Source organism: Helicoverpa armigera, chromosome 2, assembly GCF_030705265.1.
Source record: "Helicoverpa armigera isolate CAAS_96S chromosome 2, ASM3070526v1, whole genome shotgun sequence".
Taxonomy (NCBI): Eukaryota; Metazoa; Arthropoda; class Insecta; order Lepidoptera; family Noctuidae; genus Helicoverpa; species Helicoverpa armigera.
The window spans coordinates 12070794-12093455 of NC_087121.1; the positions used below are offsets into that span (position 1 = coordinate 12070794).

Consider the following 22662-nt stretch of genomic DNA (forward strand, 5'->3'; position numbering starts at 1 on the left):
TATACAAAAATGAAATATGCTAGTCACCTTTTCCCCTTATAATCCTCTTAAATCACCTCATAAATTTATCACAAAGCACATATAGCTTTGTCAAATTATTTATTAACACACAGATTAAATATGTTATCTTATTATAAGATTTTTTATATGGCAATTTCTTTGTCAGCTTAACAGTTATAAGACTATATATAGGTAATATCTAGAGTAATGGCTACTAAGAATTATGTGCTACGCCGTGCTACGAGCGGTCGTAGGGTGCTACGCTGCTACGAGGCTACGAGCTGTAATTAAGCTGGGTTTTATTGAGGAAGTAATCTAAAGATAGTATTTTCTTGTTCCTTTTCTCATTTGGAGTAAGTTATGGATGTGTTTTTGTCTCTTAAATAGCAGTTTCCTTTAATTAACTAAGTCCGGACGTGAAAGTAAATGTTGAAAATAAGCGATTCCAATCAGTTAATATTTGATAACTATAGCGATAACCAATGTATTTTCTATATATATTTAAAAAAAAGATATTGACTCAGATAAAAATCAAGATATATATATTTTTAATTCGTATTTATAACCTAAGTAATTCACTTTCGAAATAAACCTGAAAAGTGTGTAAAATTATAAATTACTTTTCACCATGTAAACTGTACTTACCAGCCACAGGTTCGAGTAGCCCCTCAGGGTCGGAAGCTTCATCAGCGGCGGCGTTAGCGAGCACAGCCGCCAGCATCAGCCACCACGCGCGAAGCATTGTACCTGGAGCCAAGACGATATGGTTAGAATTATGAAGGGTTTAGCGTAGTTACACCCGCGTCCCAAGAGAAATGTTACATAGACATGGATTAAAAGTAGCCTTTATGTTATTATATATGCATATCGTGCATCGGAGAGCACATCAATGTCGGTCCTGCGCCTTATCTCTCCCCGATCGTGTCGAATTGCCGTCCCATCGGGTTATGAGAGTGAAGGAATAGGGAGTGCACCTGTGCAAATGCTCGTGCACTATAATATGACCTGCGCAGCTGGCTGATCTCGTTATATGAGAACAGCCGCCGTGCCCGAAATCGGCCGTGGTTATACCCATTTGAGAATAATAACATAATGGTGTTATTATTCTCATATGGGTATAACCTCATATGGTATAACATTGCTAAGTTAGATTAAACTCCATCTCGTAGTCTTAGCGTGTTTTCTTAAAAACCCACAAAACGATTTCGGCCCAAGACACACAGTAGTCCCATTACCATTCAGAAGTTACAAAAGTAATATAAATTTTTAGACAAAGTTACGAACATTTTAGTTAGACAAATGGCCCGATAAAACCATACACATAAAACAATAATGTCTTTAAATAAACACTTATGTATACGAGTATTCGTACTGAAAGCTTCAGCAAACGTATGGTGTTTGGGTTAGAGATTATACAAGTTTTGTTCTGCTCTGTAAACGGGGATTTGTAGAAAATTAAACTGCCGTCAGCGAGACTCTAACGTACGAGGGTTCTTATTTTGTCGTTTAAATACGTTAAAGTATTTCACGTATGCTGGATATACGCTTCGAAATGATGTCATATGTTTCAAAAAACTTTTTGTGTGTTTGAAACTTGGCTTTGAATAACCTTGTTCACTAACCCTGAAAAAAGTAAGTAACTGAGTAAAGGTACATTTTGGGATTTTGGCTCGTGATAATCCCAAATAGTTTAACTAAATTAAAATTTAAAAAAAACTGCTCTAAAATATATTTTGATAATTTCATCTACTGAAAAAAGGTAACGAGATGATTTATACGTAAATTGCGAATGAGATCATTTGCAAAAGGTGTCTGTAAATATATTGGAAATAGACAAACCGTAAAATTGCGTATTAGCCTTCATCAAGAAATTTCATTTCACGCCCAAAAGTTACACTTAGATACATATTACAGTCGAATTTACACCATACGGTGGTACATTGAATTTAACATACATTGGGGAGCGACTTCCAAATAACTTAATCAAACGTTCTAAAGCTAACTTCAACTTAACCGGGGGAGCAAAGTTAGGTGCAGTGACAACCGCGGACGACATTTTGGCTCCCATTAGGGTTGACCTCCCCGTAAATTTTACACAACCTAATTAAACAAGACAACTTAAGTTAAACAAAGGGAAAGGATCATAAAGGGGAGTACGGATTTATACCTGTTTCTCTACAAAATATTTTATACTGGATTATTTTTCCGACCCAAATATCGACCAATAGAATTGCACCATTCGACGTCACGTGGTACAACCTACATGGTATTATACTGAAAATTTTTTGAATATTTTCTCTGGTCGTTGCTACGTCAAACTGACAGGTTGTACCGGTTTGCTACGACCACACGAATAATATCTGGCTATCTTTATCGTCTTCACGCGTTCGGATTTTAACCTGAAAAACTTGACTCCTTCATTTGTTTGCAACGAACCTATCGGGAAATACCCGATAATTTTGAAGCTCTTGTGGTATTATAAGTGAGAAACACACTGTTGAAATATCTTCAAAAAAACTACAAATCCTTTTAAAACGATCAGTATTTTCGAATGAAAACCTCAGAATTTGAAACCACGTCTGCTATTTTGATTACTTTCCCCACCACTGAAACTAAACGCAATTCCACCGTAACGTTTGTTTGATTTGAACAGTTACACGGACTTTTATTTCGCACAACCGTGCTGCATAAAACGAAAAGCAAGATAAACTTTAATAGAATAGCCTGCAGATGTCGCTGTTTACATGAAAATAAGCGGGGCAGATGTCATGTGTAACAATTCCTGAGTCAGTCGACAAAAGTTGAATGTAACTCTTTTAAAGGTAGCCTACTTTCAAACAACGTCTCTCATTGTGTCACGGGTAGTGGGTGGAGGGGGCACTCAAAGGGAGGTCACCTTTTATGTCCCAAGATGAGGCACATTCATCCCCCCACGGTTTCGCAGAAATGTTTAGATGTAAATACGTAATCGGTGGATTTCTGGAAGATGTAATGTATCTACAGTGACTTTTAGAGTGTAGCTAGAAATATCCCTTTTAAATTCTAAGTAAACCTTGTTTGGGAAAATTGAATTCGTCAAAGGTTTTCTCGGGTTTTATGCTTATTAGTTCGTTCTAATTTTTTCTTAGTTTAGTTGCCATTCTATCGCTGCAGTAGTGTTACTGGCATAGTTAAGGACGTTAATTAGGCCATCGTTGGAGAAATGGAGTGCCTAGCTGGCATTCTAACTGGGTAGATGGTTGTTCATTACCGACTGCGTGCAACCACAACACGAAACTAAATCGAATTCTGTTGCAAATAGGAAGCTGCGGCGTTCTGCTGTTCTCAATACGGCTGTATTGGAAATTGATTGTTTTGAATATTGAAGCAATAGTACAATTTCAAATGTATTTTACTGATAGGTAGTCAGAGAAGTAGTACATTTTTCCATTTACATTAAAACCTCTTGATAGTTAATAGATAAAGTGATTGTCATCGAATGATACAAAAAGGCACTGAACAGTGAATTACTGCATGCGAATTTTCCAAAAGACACTTAATCAGAACTTAACCCTGAATCTTCATACGTGCTGAATATGTGACACTAAACCGCTGATACTGTATAAATAAATTTAGCAAAGCTCATTCCATTTCAACGCTAATTTTATGAAAAATGGTTCCGCTAAAAATGCAAGATGAGAAGTATTTTTTAATTTATCACGTCTAAAAAACAGCGGCGCGGCAGATGTCCACGGCAGCGGCCGACTCGCTGACTCAGCAAAATTTTCAATTCAAGAGTTTTTCAGCGTTCATTAACTCGCTCTGATGAATTCATCTTGTACAAGCGAACTGAACTCGTTTTTTTGTTACGAAAGCAACTGAACGGTCAGACGATTCGAAATAAGTAAGCCTAGAAATTGTTGCTTTCATTAATTCTTGTATTTTCTGTTCGCGACTTTAATTGACAAGAAAACTTGTTCAGTAAGGCAGTGTTTATACGAAACTGCCTACGTTGGAGCTATTTTCGTCGCTTTGAAAAGTCAAAGTTGGGACATTAACGTTGGTTTCATTTAAGGGCGGTTGCTAAGTGAAGTCTTTTCTCCAGCAGAGCGTATCATTAAACTTGCAAATGCTCCCCAGTGAAGGACCTCATGAAAGGACCTAACGGAGATAGGTGTTTAAAGCGAAAAGGACGGAGGTAGGAAAGGTCTTTTTCTCTCATTTTAGTCTACCTGTACGACGGGAGGCACATCTAGCTAGACCAATACGTATTTTTTGCTAATCAATATTGAACCTTATACTTTGGAGATAAAGTTGAAAATCTATTAAAGATTGTAAGTGAGCTACTCATTAATCGTTTCATTCCGTTGAAAAGTAAATACCGGTTAAGGTGCTGAGGTTAAAGGTAATCTCTGCGTTTATTTATCTTTTAGAAAGTTCTTCCTTAGATACGATGCAGGAGCACGAACAGATGTTACACGAACTGAATTTAATTTTCTTTTTGCTTTCATAAAAGATAAATATAATAAGCTCCGTGGTTTTCAAATGAAATACTTATATTTTATCCAAGTATGTTTCAGTAGTCTTGGTGTGAGAATTTTGACCGGTCATTGATGACTCTATATCTACTGAGCCGATGCTATGCCAAATAAAAACTACATCGAGCTATTTTTCATACAATTTAAATCTAAAAGAAACACACAGTTTCTCTCTATTCGTCGCTCCAATTATTTCCAATACTCCTTAAAGAACAATCCAAGGAAAGTTTCCCTCTTTGCACTGAAACTTCTAAGCTATTTTAAAATAAAGAAAACCGCAACTTTGCTAAGAAATTCCCACTTTTTGTTCCCAGTTTCACGTCCCTTGGTTGCAACGCGAGTTTACAAAGGGTTGCAAGTCAGTGAGCGTTCAAAGGGTTAAGCAATTCTGTTCAGCTTTGATGTGGTTGGAACACCATGCGTCGGGTGTGCCATGATCAGCAGACTGGTAATTGCAAATAGGAGTGGGTTTGCGACTGCATTCTTGACTCTGCATGTGATCGCTTAAATGTGGGATTGGATTTTCAGTTTAGGTTATGATATATCTACAGAGAACTTTGAATCGATGTTTGTATTTTTTTTTTACAATTTGTATCAAGCTGCAGGAGAAATAGGATAATGTATTTTTAATCAAGTTCTCAATACTTTTTTTTTTTTTTTTTATATATGTCGTCTATTATACGACAAACAACAATGTATTAAATATTTAACTGTGTTTATTCTGTAAGTTCACTGTGTTTATTTTTAACAACAGTTTGTATCAACTATAAATGTGCTATAACCAAAACTTAATCCTAAAAGATACATTAGTAAACATAGCAAAACTAACTTATTAATCCTAAGCGCAATAGTCTAAGTAAATACACATTCAAGCAATAACACGCAGCTTTCAAGCGATGTAAGTCTAGATCAGTAGAAGCTATGTCTAAGCCTAGATTATAATAATCCAACCAGCTAATACCACAGAGAATGTTTGTTCTAATTTCACGGCTCTATGGTTAAGCCAATCTTTGTACAATTTCAGATGTTCTGGAAAAATTGAAAAAATAAGAAACCTTATTGTCTGGGGTTATTTTATTTTCTTGTACATTCAATTGTTTTTAGTTATTACTTTCGTTTTTGGAATAAGAGAAATACCATTTCTCAAAGAAATAATTCAGGGTAATCAAAAAGGTGTTTTCTGTATTTCTTTCTTATAAACCTTATTATAAAGTACCCTGCTGTTATTTTTGGAGAGAAACGCATACTCAAACAAACATGTTATTGTAACGAAGTGGTGCATTAAGGCGAACTACGATTGTCTCTCGAAGCTTTGACTCCCAGTACTAAAACCTCCTTGTTATTCACCATTGTTTAATCCAAATAAATATGAGATGTTACTATTATTTTGGTATACACTAAATTATTAACATATTATTCTTTATTAGTCTACGTCAACATTACTATCTACAAGTACTTTCCAAGATAGATGTAGAATTGTACAATATCAACCAATAAAAATTGCCAAAACGGCGGAGGAATAAAATATAAACAAAAACGATCCTCCAACCGAACCCGTAAATAAACTATTCACACAAAACTCTCCTTCATTTATTATTATTACTATGAAAGTTTTATTATTCAGGGTGCAAATTGTACATGATGCGGCCGGGCAGCAATTATTAACTGTTTGACAAGGGTAGGACGGGCCCACACTCTGCAGGTCCGACCTGATGTAGGCGGTTGATATATAGCCGGCCAAGCCATCGTAATGACTTTCCACTTTATTTTTTACTTTGATATATCGATGTGTATGTAAAGGAGTTAATATTTACATATTGTGATTGGATTTTATTGGACTAATTATTCTAAATGCAATGGATGTTGAAAGGTTTAATGATAATAGTGTTCATTTGTAAAGTGTTACGTGACCCAGTTTGGTTTAATCAATTTGGGTTACGTTTTAGAAATACGGACGAGGTAAGATGGTAACAAAAACATAAAAAGAAATAAAACAAGTAGGTGACGACCTCGATGGCGCAATGGTCACCACGCCGGGCTGCCGAACCTGAGGTCCCGGGTTCGATTCCCGGTTCGGTCGACATTTGTGTGATGGGCATGCTTGTTGGCCGTGGTCTGGGTGTTACAATATGTATTTATAAATATGTATATATGTAGCTATAAGTAGTTTATCAGTTGTGTTAGCACCCATAACACAAGTTAATTAATAACTTACCATGGGGCTAACCGACCGTTTGTAAAAAGGTGTCCCGACAAAAAAAAAAAAAAAAAGTATTTGGCGTCTAAACAATATTTATACACTGCAGTATACTGTTTTTGCGTCATAAAGGTCTGCTTTTCGAAAATGCTTCTTCTTCACATCGAGTGTTGCAGGTTTTATTCCCCTAACAAGCCCTAGTGTCAGTTTTCTTCTTCTAAAAATCTTATTAAAAGGTTTTTTTTTATAATCACCAAATACATATTTATTAATTTCACATGTACCACAGAGTTACCACTGTTTTAAGAAACGACATAATTCGTAATACAACATATAGTACATACCTCAATAGATTCCACATGAGCCTAATGTCGACGAACGTCTAAGTGCATCTCTATTCAGCGAATGTCGGCCAAGTGTGTCTGCCAATTTTTACTACGCTCTCGACCTATTTGGCTGTGACTCTGAATTACCCTCTAAGTCGTTATGTGCTTTTGTTAATGAGATAATTGTAACATAAAAGTACATTAATAAAGTTAAATACCAATGTTAACCTATGTTATATAAAGTTATACCTATGTAGTTAAATTAATCTTGAATAGTAGATGATAGAACTATAGATACACTTAAGTTTTATTTTTATTTCGAATTTCTCGCTTTTCTCCCACATAAATACAATACAAAACAAAGAAAATAAACACTACAACTTTGAAATAAATCCTTTGTTTACAACCGACAACTACAAACGTACCAGCCAGCATTAAAGTAGCTAGGAAGGAGAGTGGGGGGATGTTCAAAGAAGTTATTCCGATCTCCCAGTTTCAAAGGTAGTCCGATAATTTGGCACGATATCAAATTGCGGAACAAGTTTAATTAAACAAGCATTACGGAGTTTGCAGATATCTTCTATGTTTTGAACTGACCGCTGGATAAACACGAAGGTATACAGATAGTGATTAATATTATTAATGGACCGTCAGAAGCAAGTCTGATTAATGATCGGAGATATGCGTCGTTGTCAAGTGTTTAATTGGGTTTTAATACTTTTAAATGTGGTTAATGGATGGACTGTAAAACTAGCATTAGTAAACTGTCTTTGTAGAATGAGAAATAGTTTTCCCAGCTACAAAAATTTATAACAAATATTGTTGGCAATGCTATTGATTCAGTTATAAAAGTTTACAATCCCACTGAAAGTTGAACGTACAAAATTGTACGCAGACAAAAAACAGTTTACAATTTCAATGTTCATATTTATGACAATGGACGCCCAGATACCCAGTTCGAAACTTTTACACGAGTATTCAGTGAGGATGTTCACATAATTATGCACATTTAGCTGAAAAGGCAACTGTTGCAGGTGCTCCGAAAAGTTTGTTTTTTGATAGCCTCGTTGCAACGTTGTTATAAAATGATAAACATATCTTAATTTTCGGATGTTAAATGTATGCTGCATTTTCAGAGTGGAATGGCATTCTTTAGCCCAGAGTTTTTTGCTAAATTACAACTTTTATACCCAAGCAAGTATCCAAGTAATCACAAGTTGCCAAACCCTTAAACATATATAAAAATCTTAATTACCAATCAAAGAAGAGTAACTTACCGCCTAGCCTTGCGAGTACCGAGCGTTCTCATTAAATTGAATCGTTAAAAAACTCTGGGCGGCTACAGATCGTGTGCGACAGACCTTTTGTCTCCCTAATGTCAGCTTTTAATTAAAAGCTCTCTCCCGCGGTATAATTAATGAAACTTCAGATTATGTATAAAGGACAGTTGCGTTATAACAACTTATTGTTTGTTTGGGTCCGTTTGCGGTTTTAATTGCTGAATAGGTTTTGAGGATGACTATTATTGGAAGATGGAATGTTTGAAAATGTGAATATTGCGGTGAAGAATTGTTCGGGATATTATTGACTGGAGTTAGGAGTGAAATAAAAAGTGTGGGTGGAAAGTTAAGCGTCAGTGTTTTGTATAGCATCATCATCCTTAGAATCTTCTAATAAACTTTACCTAATTCTCAAACGGTGAAAATATTAATAAAATATTAATATAATTCTACCTCCTGCTTATCGCCATAATAAACGCTTAAACGTAGACAAAGTTTCATAAAAGCTTCAAAAAGAATAATGACAGAACGTGCAGCTATTACAAAATTTCCTTTGTTACATCGTCGACCATTTTTCTTAAACAATTTCCCCTATTGGACGTAAAGATAGGAATTTTCTCGTGTTTAATTAAAAAGACGGTGATTAAGATCTGAGGACCAACAAAGACAAAAGATAGAATGATGGATAAACGGTCGGAGGGCAAGCGAGTGAATCCAACAGGACGGAATTATGTTTCTGTGAGGTCTCCTGTCTTAGACGTTTTGATAAATACTTACGCGCCTGTTTTTGAATTGTAAATATAATTGTCTCTATGTATATGGTGTGTGAAGAACTTTCTATTGCTTTCTATTGCTCTTCTAATGTTTTAATTTGCATTTTCAGAAATACGAATTAAAGTTTACAATTTATATTAATATAATAAAAGATAAACTTTTTTGTGTTTGTATGTACCCCTTCAAAACTATTGAACCGATATTTTTTTTTACTGGTGTAAAGCTACACTATTCCCGAGTAACATACATACATTTACACATTTTATCTCGGTTCGGGCAGTATATTTCAGCATTTCCAAGATAAAATACACATGTATATGGGTTCAAACAAAGGACAGTAACAGTAACTCAAGCACAAAAATAGGGCTCCAGGACGAACATTAGGACCCAGATACGTCGTCAAGGGTCCTATGGAATTTATGGAGGACACTTTTATTAGAGCGATCTTTTTCTTTCACTTTAATAATGCCAACATAACAAAAACAGTCGTTTTTGTTGAGCTAGCAACTCCCTATTAGACACAACGTAGTACATAGATGAGGAAAATTTCTTCAGACTAATGTACGTATTTAATTATTTTTTATTAAAACGTTATATTAATATTAATATCGTACGCCGTTAGTCATAAAATATTAATTACTTATTACCGACTGATCCTAGCTTCGCACACCTGCAATTTATTACTTGAAAGTTCAATAAACACGTCGTCGTGAAAATCCAATAATTAAAAGACCAGTTTTAAGTACACACTGCAAACTTTTATTCGGCTGATAATTGGTATGGGCTCCTAAACCAGTTTGAATATGACCGATAGTACGTACAATACAGAGATCGAGTATTTAGAAGGTGTTAGACCAACTGGAAACTTTTGAAAAGTTTTCTTAAAAAAAATGCCAATGTGATTCGGCCGACTGTTTAGTCTGCAGTCTGTAGTTACCTCAATTTATACGAGTAATGCCATTTTATTCTATTGAAATAAATAAGTATAATAGTATTGAATATAAAAACACAAAATCTAAAATTAAATCCGTTAATAACATCAAAACAAAAACTTCAAAATGCAATATTATCTACAACTAACTCTGCCTCATATTTATGTAAAGAAAATCAGTTTCATACTTGCACAAGATAGTTCGCGAATCGAATCAAAAATACATGAGTTTCGTAAAGCAGGTGAATCCGAGATAGTTTGCTATCTAAATATACCTAAAGTTACTGAAGTCTGTAAGTTGTCGACTGGAGCCAAGTTTCAGTACCTCTTAGTTTTCAGTCGAGTAATTATCTGATGTTATATTACTAGTTAAGCGTGAGTTGGTTCTAAGGTTCAGTTAATTTGGAATTAGAATTAGTTTTGCGAGTTTGAGAAACACTGGTCGAGTTGGATTGCATGAGTTTACGTTTTCGATTTGAGAGTTGAGTGGCAATTCGGGTGCTGTGGTTTTTATTGTAGTTTCAATAAACAGTTTGAGTATCTTTGGTTTTTATTCATTCTTTTCATGACTTAGCTAACATTCGTGATTTTGAATGTATTATTTTTTATATATACTTTCTACATTCAATCAGAATGTTTGTTGTTTTTGATTATTTTGGATCATTATTGTAAAACGTATTGATGAATACAATATATAAAAATACGTATTATTTTCTTGTTCATTGCTTGTGTTACGATCTTTCATCTACTTTAGGTATAGGAGTACCTAATCAATGTTAAATATTTTTCTTTGAAAGAAGTTCATTAGAATTTTGTCAAAATTTCGTTCCGTAGTCAAGTTCTGCAATGAACTTGCTCCTCCAGTCCTTTGAGTAGATTTAGCTACAAAGTCTTATAAAGTCTCACCTCGTCTCAACTATGTTAATTTGATAGCGAAAGCATAACATCAACTTAGTGTCCTGGCTCGCTCGCTTGTTAAGCTACTAACTTAATCTAGAGGGAGAAAATATTACATTTTCTTGTAAAGTACCTTATTTCCTGAGTTAGTGTTGAGAAGAGTGCATTCATATAAGAAATGTACAGGTATAGTCATTGGATTCTAATAAATAATAGACATCGTGCCTCGGGTATGTAATTCATTTTATTACAAACAATTACCTTGATCTGTATGCATAAAGTAGGTAAGTAAAAATTATTATAGTTCTGTGATTACGACTATATATGTAGATGTGCATTTGTTCAATATTCTGCATTATAAATATTTTAGCTTTTTGCAGCAATAAGCTTTATTTCAGTGCTGTGAGTTTGTTTGTCTGGAATCAGCTTAAATCACATTCACTATATAATATTTATGTAAGTCTTTTTTTCAAATATAAATAATAAACAATAGCTATATTTTTACACGTAGACACATGATTACCATTTTCCATTTGTGGTGGCATTGCAGCCAACGTTTTGTGCTAAGTTCCAAGCTAAGCTAGCTAAGTTCCAAGGTTTTGGCACACTCAAGCTAGCGCCAGCCAAATAGCTCCGTCGCAAATATTTTTATAATAATACCGCGCTTTGTGTCTCTAAACTTATAAAGGTCAACGAAATATTAAATTAATAGAGTTCAATTTTGGCTGAAAAAAATAGTTTGTGATCAAAGGTCAAATTGTTTTGAATCTATACTATGAAATATTGAGCCAGGATATTATTACTGAAAGTATTTCAGTTCATTTGTATAATATACAAATTGTTATCATTACATGTCATTATATATGTTAGTATATCAGTTAAAACAGGTATTGTTTAACCCGCATTGCGTGTAACATATCTATATCGAAATTCGTTTGACTAATATAATATCTACGCATCAATAATGGCAGTTAATGTGAACCTTCAATATCTATTATTATGGAACGAATTGAGACCGTTGCTTGGTTCAGTCGACTGTGCTTCCGCCCTGACCACGGAGTAAGTATTCTACAGAGAGCTCACGATAAAATAATGATAACATCTGCAAGTAAAACTTTTACAGTAATTTAAATATTTGAGTAAAATCGTACTTTATCCCCATTACTTATTGTAAACATTTAAAAGTATCAAAGAATTACTCATTAGACATGTACAGGGTAAAATAACGTGGTATGCCAGTATCTATGTGCCACGCGTTTATACAGTGATCGGGTTGCTAATAGACTTAGCAGTGTTAAATCGATTTATTGAGACTTGAGTTCAGACAGGACACTATACTTGACAACTTTAGTTACTGTATGTCTCAAATGTTAAACTGCTAAATTAATTTAACACGTTTTGTACTTATGTACTAAATTGTACTAGTATATCGTCGAGTACGCTCTCTGTGCGCGTATATACTCTTTTACATCAGCGGTGTCACTCAACACAACATTTTAATATTCGTCAATCGATACGTCACGTCTGAGGGTCGTGACGTTTGAGGGGTGTAATGTATACGTATTTTCCTTTTCCCTCTGCGGAAGGTGAGGGTGTGCATAAATTAAATATAAGACGATTGAGTTACGCGAAAGGTAAAGTGGAGTTGTTTTTTGGCGAAAATAATATAAAGGAAAGTCGCCAAGCTTGAATTAATTGGACGTGAATAATATTGTGGCAGTTTACGATTCAATAAATGAATAAAAAATCTTAGCATAATTTTTTTATACTTTATTATTTTACTGAAATGCACTATTCTGATCCTGAATTAATCCATTATAAACTGATAATCATGCACCAAAAATATCTAGCCATAAAATCAAAGTCCACATTTCAAATCTTAGTCCGAACACAACTCTTCCTCTATGCACACTTCAAAACTCGTAAATCCACCTGAAGATCATAAGAGGCTTCTGGTGAAGCATTTCCGAGCTCAAAACTGGGACATTTTCGAGCCATAGAGCCCCATTGGCGCCGGTAACGTCAGGAGAGTACTTCAGCATCGTACAGCGAAGCAAAATTCCGTATAATGAACGGCGCAGTCGATGACTCTCGATCGCGCATGTTGGCCCAACAATGACGCGGGGACGCCATATTGGAAATTATGGTGAGTTCGAAAATGGAACTGTTTTGGATTTAGTTTCTAGTGAAAATAGTAATTAAAAAAATATGAGAACACTTCTAGAATAAAAGGATAGGTTATTTTTTTCCTAAATTAAAAAAATGTAGCAAAAGTGTATAGTTATATTTTCTACTTGTAATACATTTCAAATGCTATTCCTAAAACTAGACACTAGGTATGACCAAAACCATAATCACCATAATTTCTAATATGGCGTCATATTGGAAATTATGGTGAGTTCGAAATTGGAAGTTTTTAGTGAAAATGATCATCTGGGGTGCTGTGTTTAAAAAAATAAGAGAAAACTTGTAGAATTAAAAGTTAGGTTCCTTTTTTTTCTGACAACTGATATAATATAAGTAACAACATCTAGCAAGAGTGTAAAGTTATGTGTTCTATTTGTAATAGGTTTCAAATGCTATTCCTAAAACTGGATATTACTTTAGGTATGACCAAAACACTGGTCTACATTACTCAGACTGCAGCCGTACAATTTCCACATTAATTCGGCCACGTCCTTCCTTGTCACGCGCAGAGGTCCAAAACAACCACAGACAACAAACTCACGAACATAGGAAACTGCACAATAACCAGTGCGACAATTATTTCAAGCACTCTCCGTTTAATGTGTACGAAATGTGGACAAAATGCAAATTTACCAGTGGCAGTGCTCAAAACACTAGTTTGAGCTATGTAAATAAATTCTTATCTTTCTACTGAATAGGGTTGTGGCAGTTCAGACTTTACAAATGTTTACGGACTTTCATTTAATACGGAATAAAAGCTGCTTTTGGGTTGAGATCATACATTTGATATTCTAGATCAAAAATAGTATCCTTACCATCTATCCTTATTTTTACACACACGCAATAAAAAAGCTATATTCACATAAAACCTAACCTAAATAATATATGCATCTTCAAGTCTACCTACTCTTCCAATTTCAAATACCACCCAATTTATAAAAAAATATAAAAACTCCCAAACACAACTTGTCTATTCCATTCCATGCATTGAGCAACCCTAGCCAGGCAGTTGAAAAATAATTGCGGAGCCAAACAAAAGAATGTTACCGCGGGAAGCCACAGAGACTTTTCACTTTGGGCTTTTTAGTGCTACCCTTTTTTTTGTTCCTTTAATTTTTATGCGATAGCTTTACACGCGAATTTTGTGGCTCTATGTGTAGTTTGGAGGTTTTAGTTTACCACAAATGCCGCTTGGGGAACATTTCTTTGTAGTAGTCAGTTATTTTTGTTGGTGAAATGGGACAGTTGGGTAGATTTTCATTTACATTTATAGGGGATTAGGTGAGTGAGTGTCTTTAAAGGTCTCGGCAGTGTTGTGAAGGGAATTGTAAAGGTTTGGTGTTGAAGCTCCGTTCAATGGATGTGTAGAGTACAGTAAGCATGTATAGGATTCATGCTATGTAAGTATGTACATACAATTGAATCTATGGTGGTTTCACAAGCCTGTGGTTTGGTTGGACTACCTCTACACAAAGAATTTCATAGTGACGTCGGGGATATGTATTAAATAAATAGATAATACAATAGAAGAAATTAATATTTAGTTTACTGCAAGCTACTTGATTTTCAGTACTTGTAAGCGAGTTTTTGAATCAAGGTTAGTTTGATGTCGAAATAATTCATAACAAAAACTACAAACTTCAGAACTCTTGTTAAAGTCGTATTACCGCGAGTTATTATCGCGTTAAACTCGGGATGTGTTGAATTCATATCTTTTGTTCTGATCAGAACTAGGGCGCTTTGTTTTACAACTTTCTGTTATCTGATTAAGAAGTTTATGGTTTGACGATGTCATAGCGGTCTTGAAATGTTCGCTTTGTTTGTACTTTTACGGTATGGAATACTAGATGTTGACTGCGGTTTTACCCGCATCCCAAGGGAACTACTTCCCGCAGCCAGATAAAAGTAACCCGGAGAAAATCGGGTTTATAGTTTTGGAGTGAATGATTTTCAGACGGTCAGTTACTTTCACAATATGGAATACGAATTTTAGAGATAAATTAATGTGTGTAAGTACTTATGTTTAAGTGCCTACCTTGGGGTAAGTATCTACGTACATATAGCTTTATAAAATAAACAAGAAACGCTAAAACACGACACTATACAACGCGGAATAGATAAACAGAGTAAATGTTCAGAGCACGCGAGCTTCACGTCAATGTATTTAACCTCACACCGTACATTCAGTTGCACTGTTACCGTACATTAGGTTAGTATATAGATATTGCACTTACTGTAGTAACTGCTGATAGCTTTATTGTTTAAATAGCTGTTACTTGCGATTTCACCTGTATCCAAAGGAAACTACCACCTGCACCCACATACATACATATGTGCCAGACTATACTTTATTTAAGGCTTACGACAGCTTGAAAATGACTTCCAAAAGCTATCAAACTTTTGAAAAAAAAGAAAGAAATGAGAACTTTCGAATATAATACAGCACGTTAACTGCTACCTACATGCGAATTGGCTCCTATCTGCGCTACGGATTGCATTATATGACTGCGTTTTTTCCTATTCTTCAAAATTCAGCCACAAATTCCAACCTAACGATACAAAAACTTTCAACAAAATAAAGTTACCTGAAGCCTGAAACTAAGGTAACACAAACGCATACTTTCTACCTCGGAAACTAGTTCTAACTTGTACTACAACTGCCGTACTAAAGTTACGACTTAACCCTATCTTTGCTGTATAAAAATTCTTTATGTTTCGGATGCTATCGGCACAATTTATTCGGTGCTTACTTGTTAGTACCTAGTTGCATGGGTGAAGCTCGTAAAGTGACACTATTCCCTTTATTTTTAGTGACAAGGATAAAACGGAGTTGGTTTTTAAGAATCGCTGTTGCACGTGATGGTTAAGGCTTTGGATAATGGAAGGAAGTTTGTGTAAGTGGTCTTTTTGGTTTAAAATCAGTGCAGGAAAGATTAACCCTTATATGCAGCGTGTTAGGAAAACTATTCAACTCATATAAAGAAGAAAGAAAAGGGGCACTTAAATATTTATATCGGTAGGTAAGTAATTAAACGGGCTGATTGACTAACATTACAGCCTTGACATAAAAGTGGCTTCATTTTTGTGTAACTTATACAACATAATTCATGTTAGGATATGGCATAATATGTTAGTTTTCATTAGACATTTAATTGCAGAAATATAACGTAGAGTAACTTCAGCTTACTGCATTATGTTATTTGCACCAAAAATACAAGCTAACTAAAGAAAGAACTCAAAATCTATTTTCATTGTTATTTGACTTTAAAACAAGTTGAAATTCAATTCTGGAAGCGAATACAAGTTGAAAAAAAGAATTATTATTAAAAAAACAAAATACCCGACTGCACACTAAAAAAAGAGTAAAACAAGCCCCACAATAATATTGATCAATCAAATGCTAAATATTGATGGAAAGCATCGCAGGCGGGGACCAACAGAGGCTTATTTATAGTCATTTCGGTTGTGCACCATTTAGCAGAATTTTCGTTGGTGGCGGTCAAGGTGGTCCCCGCCTGCGATGCTTTCCATCAATATTTAGCATTTGATTGATCAATATTATTGTGGGGCTTGTTTTACTCTTTTTTTAGTGTGCAGTCGGGTATTTTGTTTTTTTAATAATAATTCTTTTATTTATAACTTTTAGCTGTTTTATTTAACGAAAATGTTGTAGATGTAGAAGACTATGTATATGTAAGTACCATTTTAAATTATTTCGACGACATTTGGCTTTAGATTACGAGTGATGTTACTTATGATTATCGGCTGTATACTCGAGCATATCCCCCTCCGCACCGCGCCGCGCGCCGCATGCCAGGCCACGCCCTATCTTTTTGCTTGCTAACGCATGAGTTGCTTTGCGTTGACGCAGAATTAACACGTTCCCGTGGGAATTTTGAGAAAAAACGTATCCTATATTAATTATTACTCCCGTGATTGAAATGAATCTAATGATACCGCATACATATTTTTTTAAAGGGAAATTTAGAAAAAATATCCCGTGGGACTTTTAGGATAAAATGTATCCTATGACACTCCCGTAATCAAGACAAATCTAACGATACCTCATACATCAAAATCCATCAAGCCGTTTAGGCTACAGGAGGTCACAAAGGAACAGACATACATACATACATACATACATACATACTTACATACACTCGAAAAACATTACCCTCCTTCTTTGGCAGTCGGGTAAAAAATACTTGTGCGACCGTGACATAGTTCGCTTCGGTTTGGTCATGTTTTGTTTGAAACCGACGCTATTTGGGTCACTATGTGAAATAAGAAAGGTATAGCAATTACAGTGCAAGTAAATGTTTGCATTTCTGCTGTGAACTGAAAAATAGTGTCCATCGTTTTATTTTGCTGTAGTTCGAAGGTTAAAACCTTGAAAACATCTTCAAATCTTGCATCTTCAAAATAACTAATGAATATGTGATACTCGCATAATTATCGTTAGACTGTTAAGTATCAATAACTATTACATAAAATCATACTATCATTCTATTAAATATCCTGAAGATATTATATCCTTAAATAAACAAACATTACAATTTATAAATTCACCGAACCGATGTCGTGTTTAGGAGCATAACTCATGTGTCAAAACTAAAATGCATACCGTCCCGAGTATCATTAATTTCTTTTCCTTTTAGTACCTTTTGCAGTTTGGGAAATCCTTTATGAATGAATGTCAAATGAATTTTGATAGATTGAGATGTATTAAACGGAGTATATATTTTTTTAATACGATCTTCTTCTAAAATCTACCTAATATTGACAATTTACATAAATAGTCGATTTTATATCATCATCATCTCAGCCATAGGACGTCCACTGCTGAACATAGGCCTCCCCCTTTGATCTCCACAGATTTTATTTATTTGAGTTAAATCAACGCCCGGATTTTCACATCTGCATTTTATTCCGAGAGACAATAATTACTTTCCTCTAAATCCAAGCAAAACAACAATACACAACTAGTAGAATACTCGTATAATTATTTAGCATTCGCTAAAATAATATACTATTGATAGAACCGCCGATTCTCATTAGCGTAACATCAAACTCGCATTTGGCGTACATTTTAACGAAGTGTGCGTACTAATGAATTTGTTGAAACAGGAGTCGCGTCTGCCCGTAATTATTTTAAAAGGTCCCTTTGTTTATCGGGGGTTGGTTTGAACTGGGGAAAATTGGTCCACTGAATTCAAAATGTAGTTTTGTGATGATAGTTTTACTTATTATTTCGCAATTACGTGTGAGAGATAAAGTATATGTTGCTAAATTGCAACGTACATAGTTAAAGCCGTTTCATATTTAAGAACAACAAAGGAAATACAGACATCTTATAAAATCAGCTAGAATACTTTACGGTCAGTTGCAACCTTTAACCACCGTTTTGAAAAATGGGTGTCAATTTCACGGCTGGTTATGGTTTGGTTATCGTCGTAGTTAAATGGCGCAACTCACTTTAGTCCTTATATCCGTAAGAATACTCTGGTCTTCAAGTCAAATAATTTCAGTTTAATTAAACTAAGTAGTCTGAATAAATGTATCAAATAAAACAATAAGGTTTCAGTACATGCTTCTTTTAAATTAACTCGGAGCGTGACCTTCGCTCGCGTCGCTTAGCGTCGACCTACATACAGTTTGACCTTCAAATCGCTGGAAAATACTTAATCATGCTGAAAGTTGCCTTGCTTCCCTTTCATGGTATGGCCAGTTACATATTTTGTGGTTTTGAGACAATGCATTAAGCTAGGAGTTGGTAAGGCGATATAGGTGAACTCATTGTCTTTTGAGAACTTTTTTTACTTAAAATATTTCTATGAAACAAAGAATAGCAAGAAACTTTGTTGTTTAATAAGAAGTTTGAGGTGTACCCTTTTCCCTGACTCATGGAAACATATTTATATAATGCTGCAGCCATTTGTTGTTTATAAATACTGAAAGCAAATCCTTTTAAGCACAGATTTTCTATGTGCAACTGTTTATAAATAAAGATGGTCTAAAACAAGGGTATACCTAAATTAAAATATCGTTAGAATTGCTTATAAGCATGGAGAACAAAATGGTTATATAAATTATTTATTTATTTATTTTATATTATAGTCGCGGTCATCATCTTCATCCCTTCTTTATCCCTTACATATTTTATCTATCTGACATCGTTACATAGAAAATAATGTTCACCATTATTTTTCAATGTTTCCAACGTTCGTAGCTACCATTACGCATAATACCGTCCTTGCATTTGTCGGGATATTAATACGTCGGTCGATACGGCTAGAGCGAGCATGACGGAGGGCCCTTGTCTCTCAGTGTTGTGCTCTCGCAGCCCACTGTGCACTGAGGGCTGTTGAATGTCCTGAGTTAGGTGGCTGTGTTTGATGCAGTTTTGAATGAGTGATAAAATGGTCGGTATTTTTCAATACTCTATTATCAAACCTATCACCAGTGTCCTTGCATTTGTCGGGATATTAATACGTCGGTCGATACGGCTAGAGCGAGCATGACGGAGGGCCCTTGTGTCCCAGTGTTGTGCTCTCGCAGCCCACTGTGCACTGAGGGCTGTTGAATGTCCTGAGTTATGTGCCTGTGTTTGACGCAGTTTTGTATGAGTATGGTTTGATGAGGGACAATATGGTCTGTATATTTTTGGGCAGTTAAATCGTGGTGCGAAAAAAATGTTGAAAAGTAAGTACCCATTTAGAATCAAGTTTATTTAATATTTGGAATAGTCAAATAAGTAGAACAAAGGTTTGTTGTCGGTATTAAGCGGAAGGTGCGAAAAATATACACTGGTGCCTTTGCCATGCAGGCACACGGTAAACTGCGAGGCCAAACAAAACACGATCTTAATTCTTAGCACAATAAATACGGCGAAAGCTTCACACACATCCATCTGTCCTTCCAAACAGAGGCATTTCCACTTACACGAGTCTCAACCTCCCATTACGTCGGCTATCAGCAGTAGTACGACAAACACTGAATTATGGAAAGCAAATAGTGCTCGATTTGTATTGGGAAATTCTTTGTTTCCTTAGACAACAATAGAAAACGTTCCCTGGCTTTGTTGGGAGATCTAAGTCCCTTTTCAAGCTTCTGTTTGAACAGCAAAACCATTTATTATAATGGTTGTTTGCGTTGTTTGCTACTCTTCGTGGAAGAGGCACCACTCCACAGTAATGTCCAAGATAATTATTATATTCGGGACAGCGCGGTTCTTGCGACAGGTGTACAGAGTAGACAGATGACCGAGTCGTTTCCAGTACAAATGCTTAATTAATTCCATTCATTGTTCACGCCTTGTTGTTATTTGCTTTTAAAAGCAGGACATTTAATGGAAGTCTCCTAAAAATAGCAAGCGGGAAATATCTGTTTTCGCGTCCGCAGTGCGTTGCGAAAATCGTGAATTTCCTGAAAGTAATTTCGCTGCGTTATTTACGCTGCCCGCGGCTCGCTATAAAAACGTTCCTCTATTAAAACGGTTTTAATAATCGTCTTCGATTTTGGAGCGAGGGTAGGAATGGGCTGTTAGGTGCCGCGGGCCGCCATAACTCAATTATCCCCTCCCGGCACCATAACTAACTTAACAGCCGGTTTCATTTGTGTGCAAATTGCGAATACACCAATTGTTTATCAGGCGTAAAGTTTTCGATCAATTTCGGCTTTCGTTAGCCAAGTTTGAAGATCCTGAAACTTTGGGCGGTCGCACAGAAAAACGAGCGCGACAGATATTACTTGCTAACTTTGTTGACAGCGAGATAGAGGAGTCTTCTGACTTCCTCGCAATATATTTGTTTGGTAAGTCGCATAAATATACCTCTGCAATGGTAAACATGCGCTACAGCGGAAAATACTATGGCTTGCCTTTAATACTGAGCCAATGATCGCTTATTACGAAATAATTACATTGACTGATGTATCTTCCAATAAAACCCTGCAAATCACATAATTACAATCACATCCCAACTATCATTAATAAAACGAACATTCTTAATTTGCGAGAGAGGTCAAGCACCGAAACAACGTGCAAGGGCCGTTCGAAATGAAAGGCTCGAAAAGGGCTGCAGGGTTCCGCACGAGAGCCCTCCACATCGTCGCTCACTTCCCTCATTCATGTCATTTTTAACTGCGAATCTGCGAAATTGTGCCGTTTCGATTTCAACCCTCTACTCGCGAGCTCCAAAAAAGTCGTTGAAATAACAGAAAGTCGAAATTCAGCGGACAGATGACGACAGCAACCGTGAAAGTTTGAAAGTCCATTTCAAATAAAGAAAATGTGCTTGAGATATCTTTCTTTCGCAATGTTTGGACATTTGATAGTAGGAGAAAGTTTAAAAGGGCATGTACTAATATTAGAACAATGAATAACTAAACTGTAGATACGTATCTATGGGTATGAAAGTCGACTAAATTATCGCAATTCCGTGCTGGTTCGCGAGTTTCTCTCAACAAAAAGCCGTCGACAGGTTGGCTCAGTTAGAAGTTTCCAGACTAAGTCCGCTTGGGACACGTCGGAGCGTCTCAGACTCAGAGATCCTTACAAAGTAGATACAAGAAAAGTTATTTAGGTTACTTAACTCACGAAATGTAGATAATAATGTAACCTACATAATTACTGTACCTAAATAATGTAAACTACATAATTGCTGTCGTGGTATGGGCATGTGATGCGGAGGAATGAGAGTCATGTTGTGAGGAAGGTGATGAGTATGAACGTGGACGGATATAGTGGAAGAGGAAGACCAAAGAAACGATGGATGGATTGTGTGAAAGTAGATATGGTAAGAAAGAATGTTACTTGTGAGATGACGGCAGATAGAAGCGTATGGAAGAAGAAAACATGCTGCGCCGACCCCAAATAAAATTGGGATAAGGGCAGGAGGATGATGATGTAACCTACATAAGTCTAAGTATTATTATTGTAATATTTTCTGGATAGTGTATTTTTTCATTCACCCTCTTTTCTGGCAACCTTTACAAGTTTCTTGATCGTTTTTCAGACTTTTCTTCGGAACTTTCTTTTTAAAAGTCCGACGGTAAAATGTCAATTTTCTAGGAAATTCTAGGAACAACTAGGGAACAAGAGCCGTCTAAAATAAGACCAGTTTGTGGGTAGAGAGCCAAATTGAACGGACAGAAATGTCGACAGCTTGACTCCATTACAAGAACTTTAGTCTCGGAGGATTCGCGTTAGAAATGTTTTCGGTTTTCTTATAAGTTGTTTTGAAAGTTTTTGCTGAAGCTTATCCATGTGGGATTATATAAAAGAGCATATGTATTATGTAAATTCTGTCATATTATAATGGATAAAATACTCATGTTCAAGCATAATAAAAATTTAGCATATAAGACAATTTAATTCCCAGTGAAAAAAAAGTAAAATACACAATACAGCTATAATTACAATTAAATCGGAGGGTGATATGAATTATTCAACTGTTAATGAATAATCTTATGAATATCAAATTCTGTTATCAACAAACAAGAAGCTATTCAAAAGCTAAACTATTCCATAATTGTTTGCCACGCCAATTGAATA

At 35.5% G+C, this 22662-nt stretch overlaps 1 protein-coding gene across 1 annotated transcript in view; it reads right to left on the reverse strand.

The window, feature by feature from the left end:
- Positions 1–22662, reverse strand: part of LOC110379100 (thrombospondin type-1 domain-containing protein 7A) — a 93726-nt gene that overhangs the window by 65265 nt on the left and 5799 nt on the right. The window contains exon 2 of the mRNA XM_064040261.1: positions 646–747. Coding sequence (XP_063896331.1) covers positions 646–742 — 97 coding nt within the window. The 5' untranslated portion in view covers positions 743–747. The remainder of the gene's footprint in view (positions 1–645; positions 748–22662) is intronic.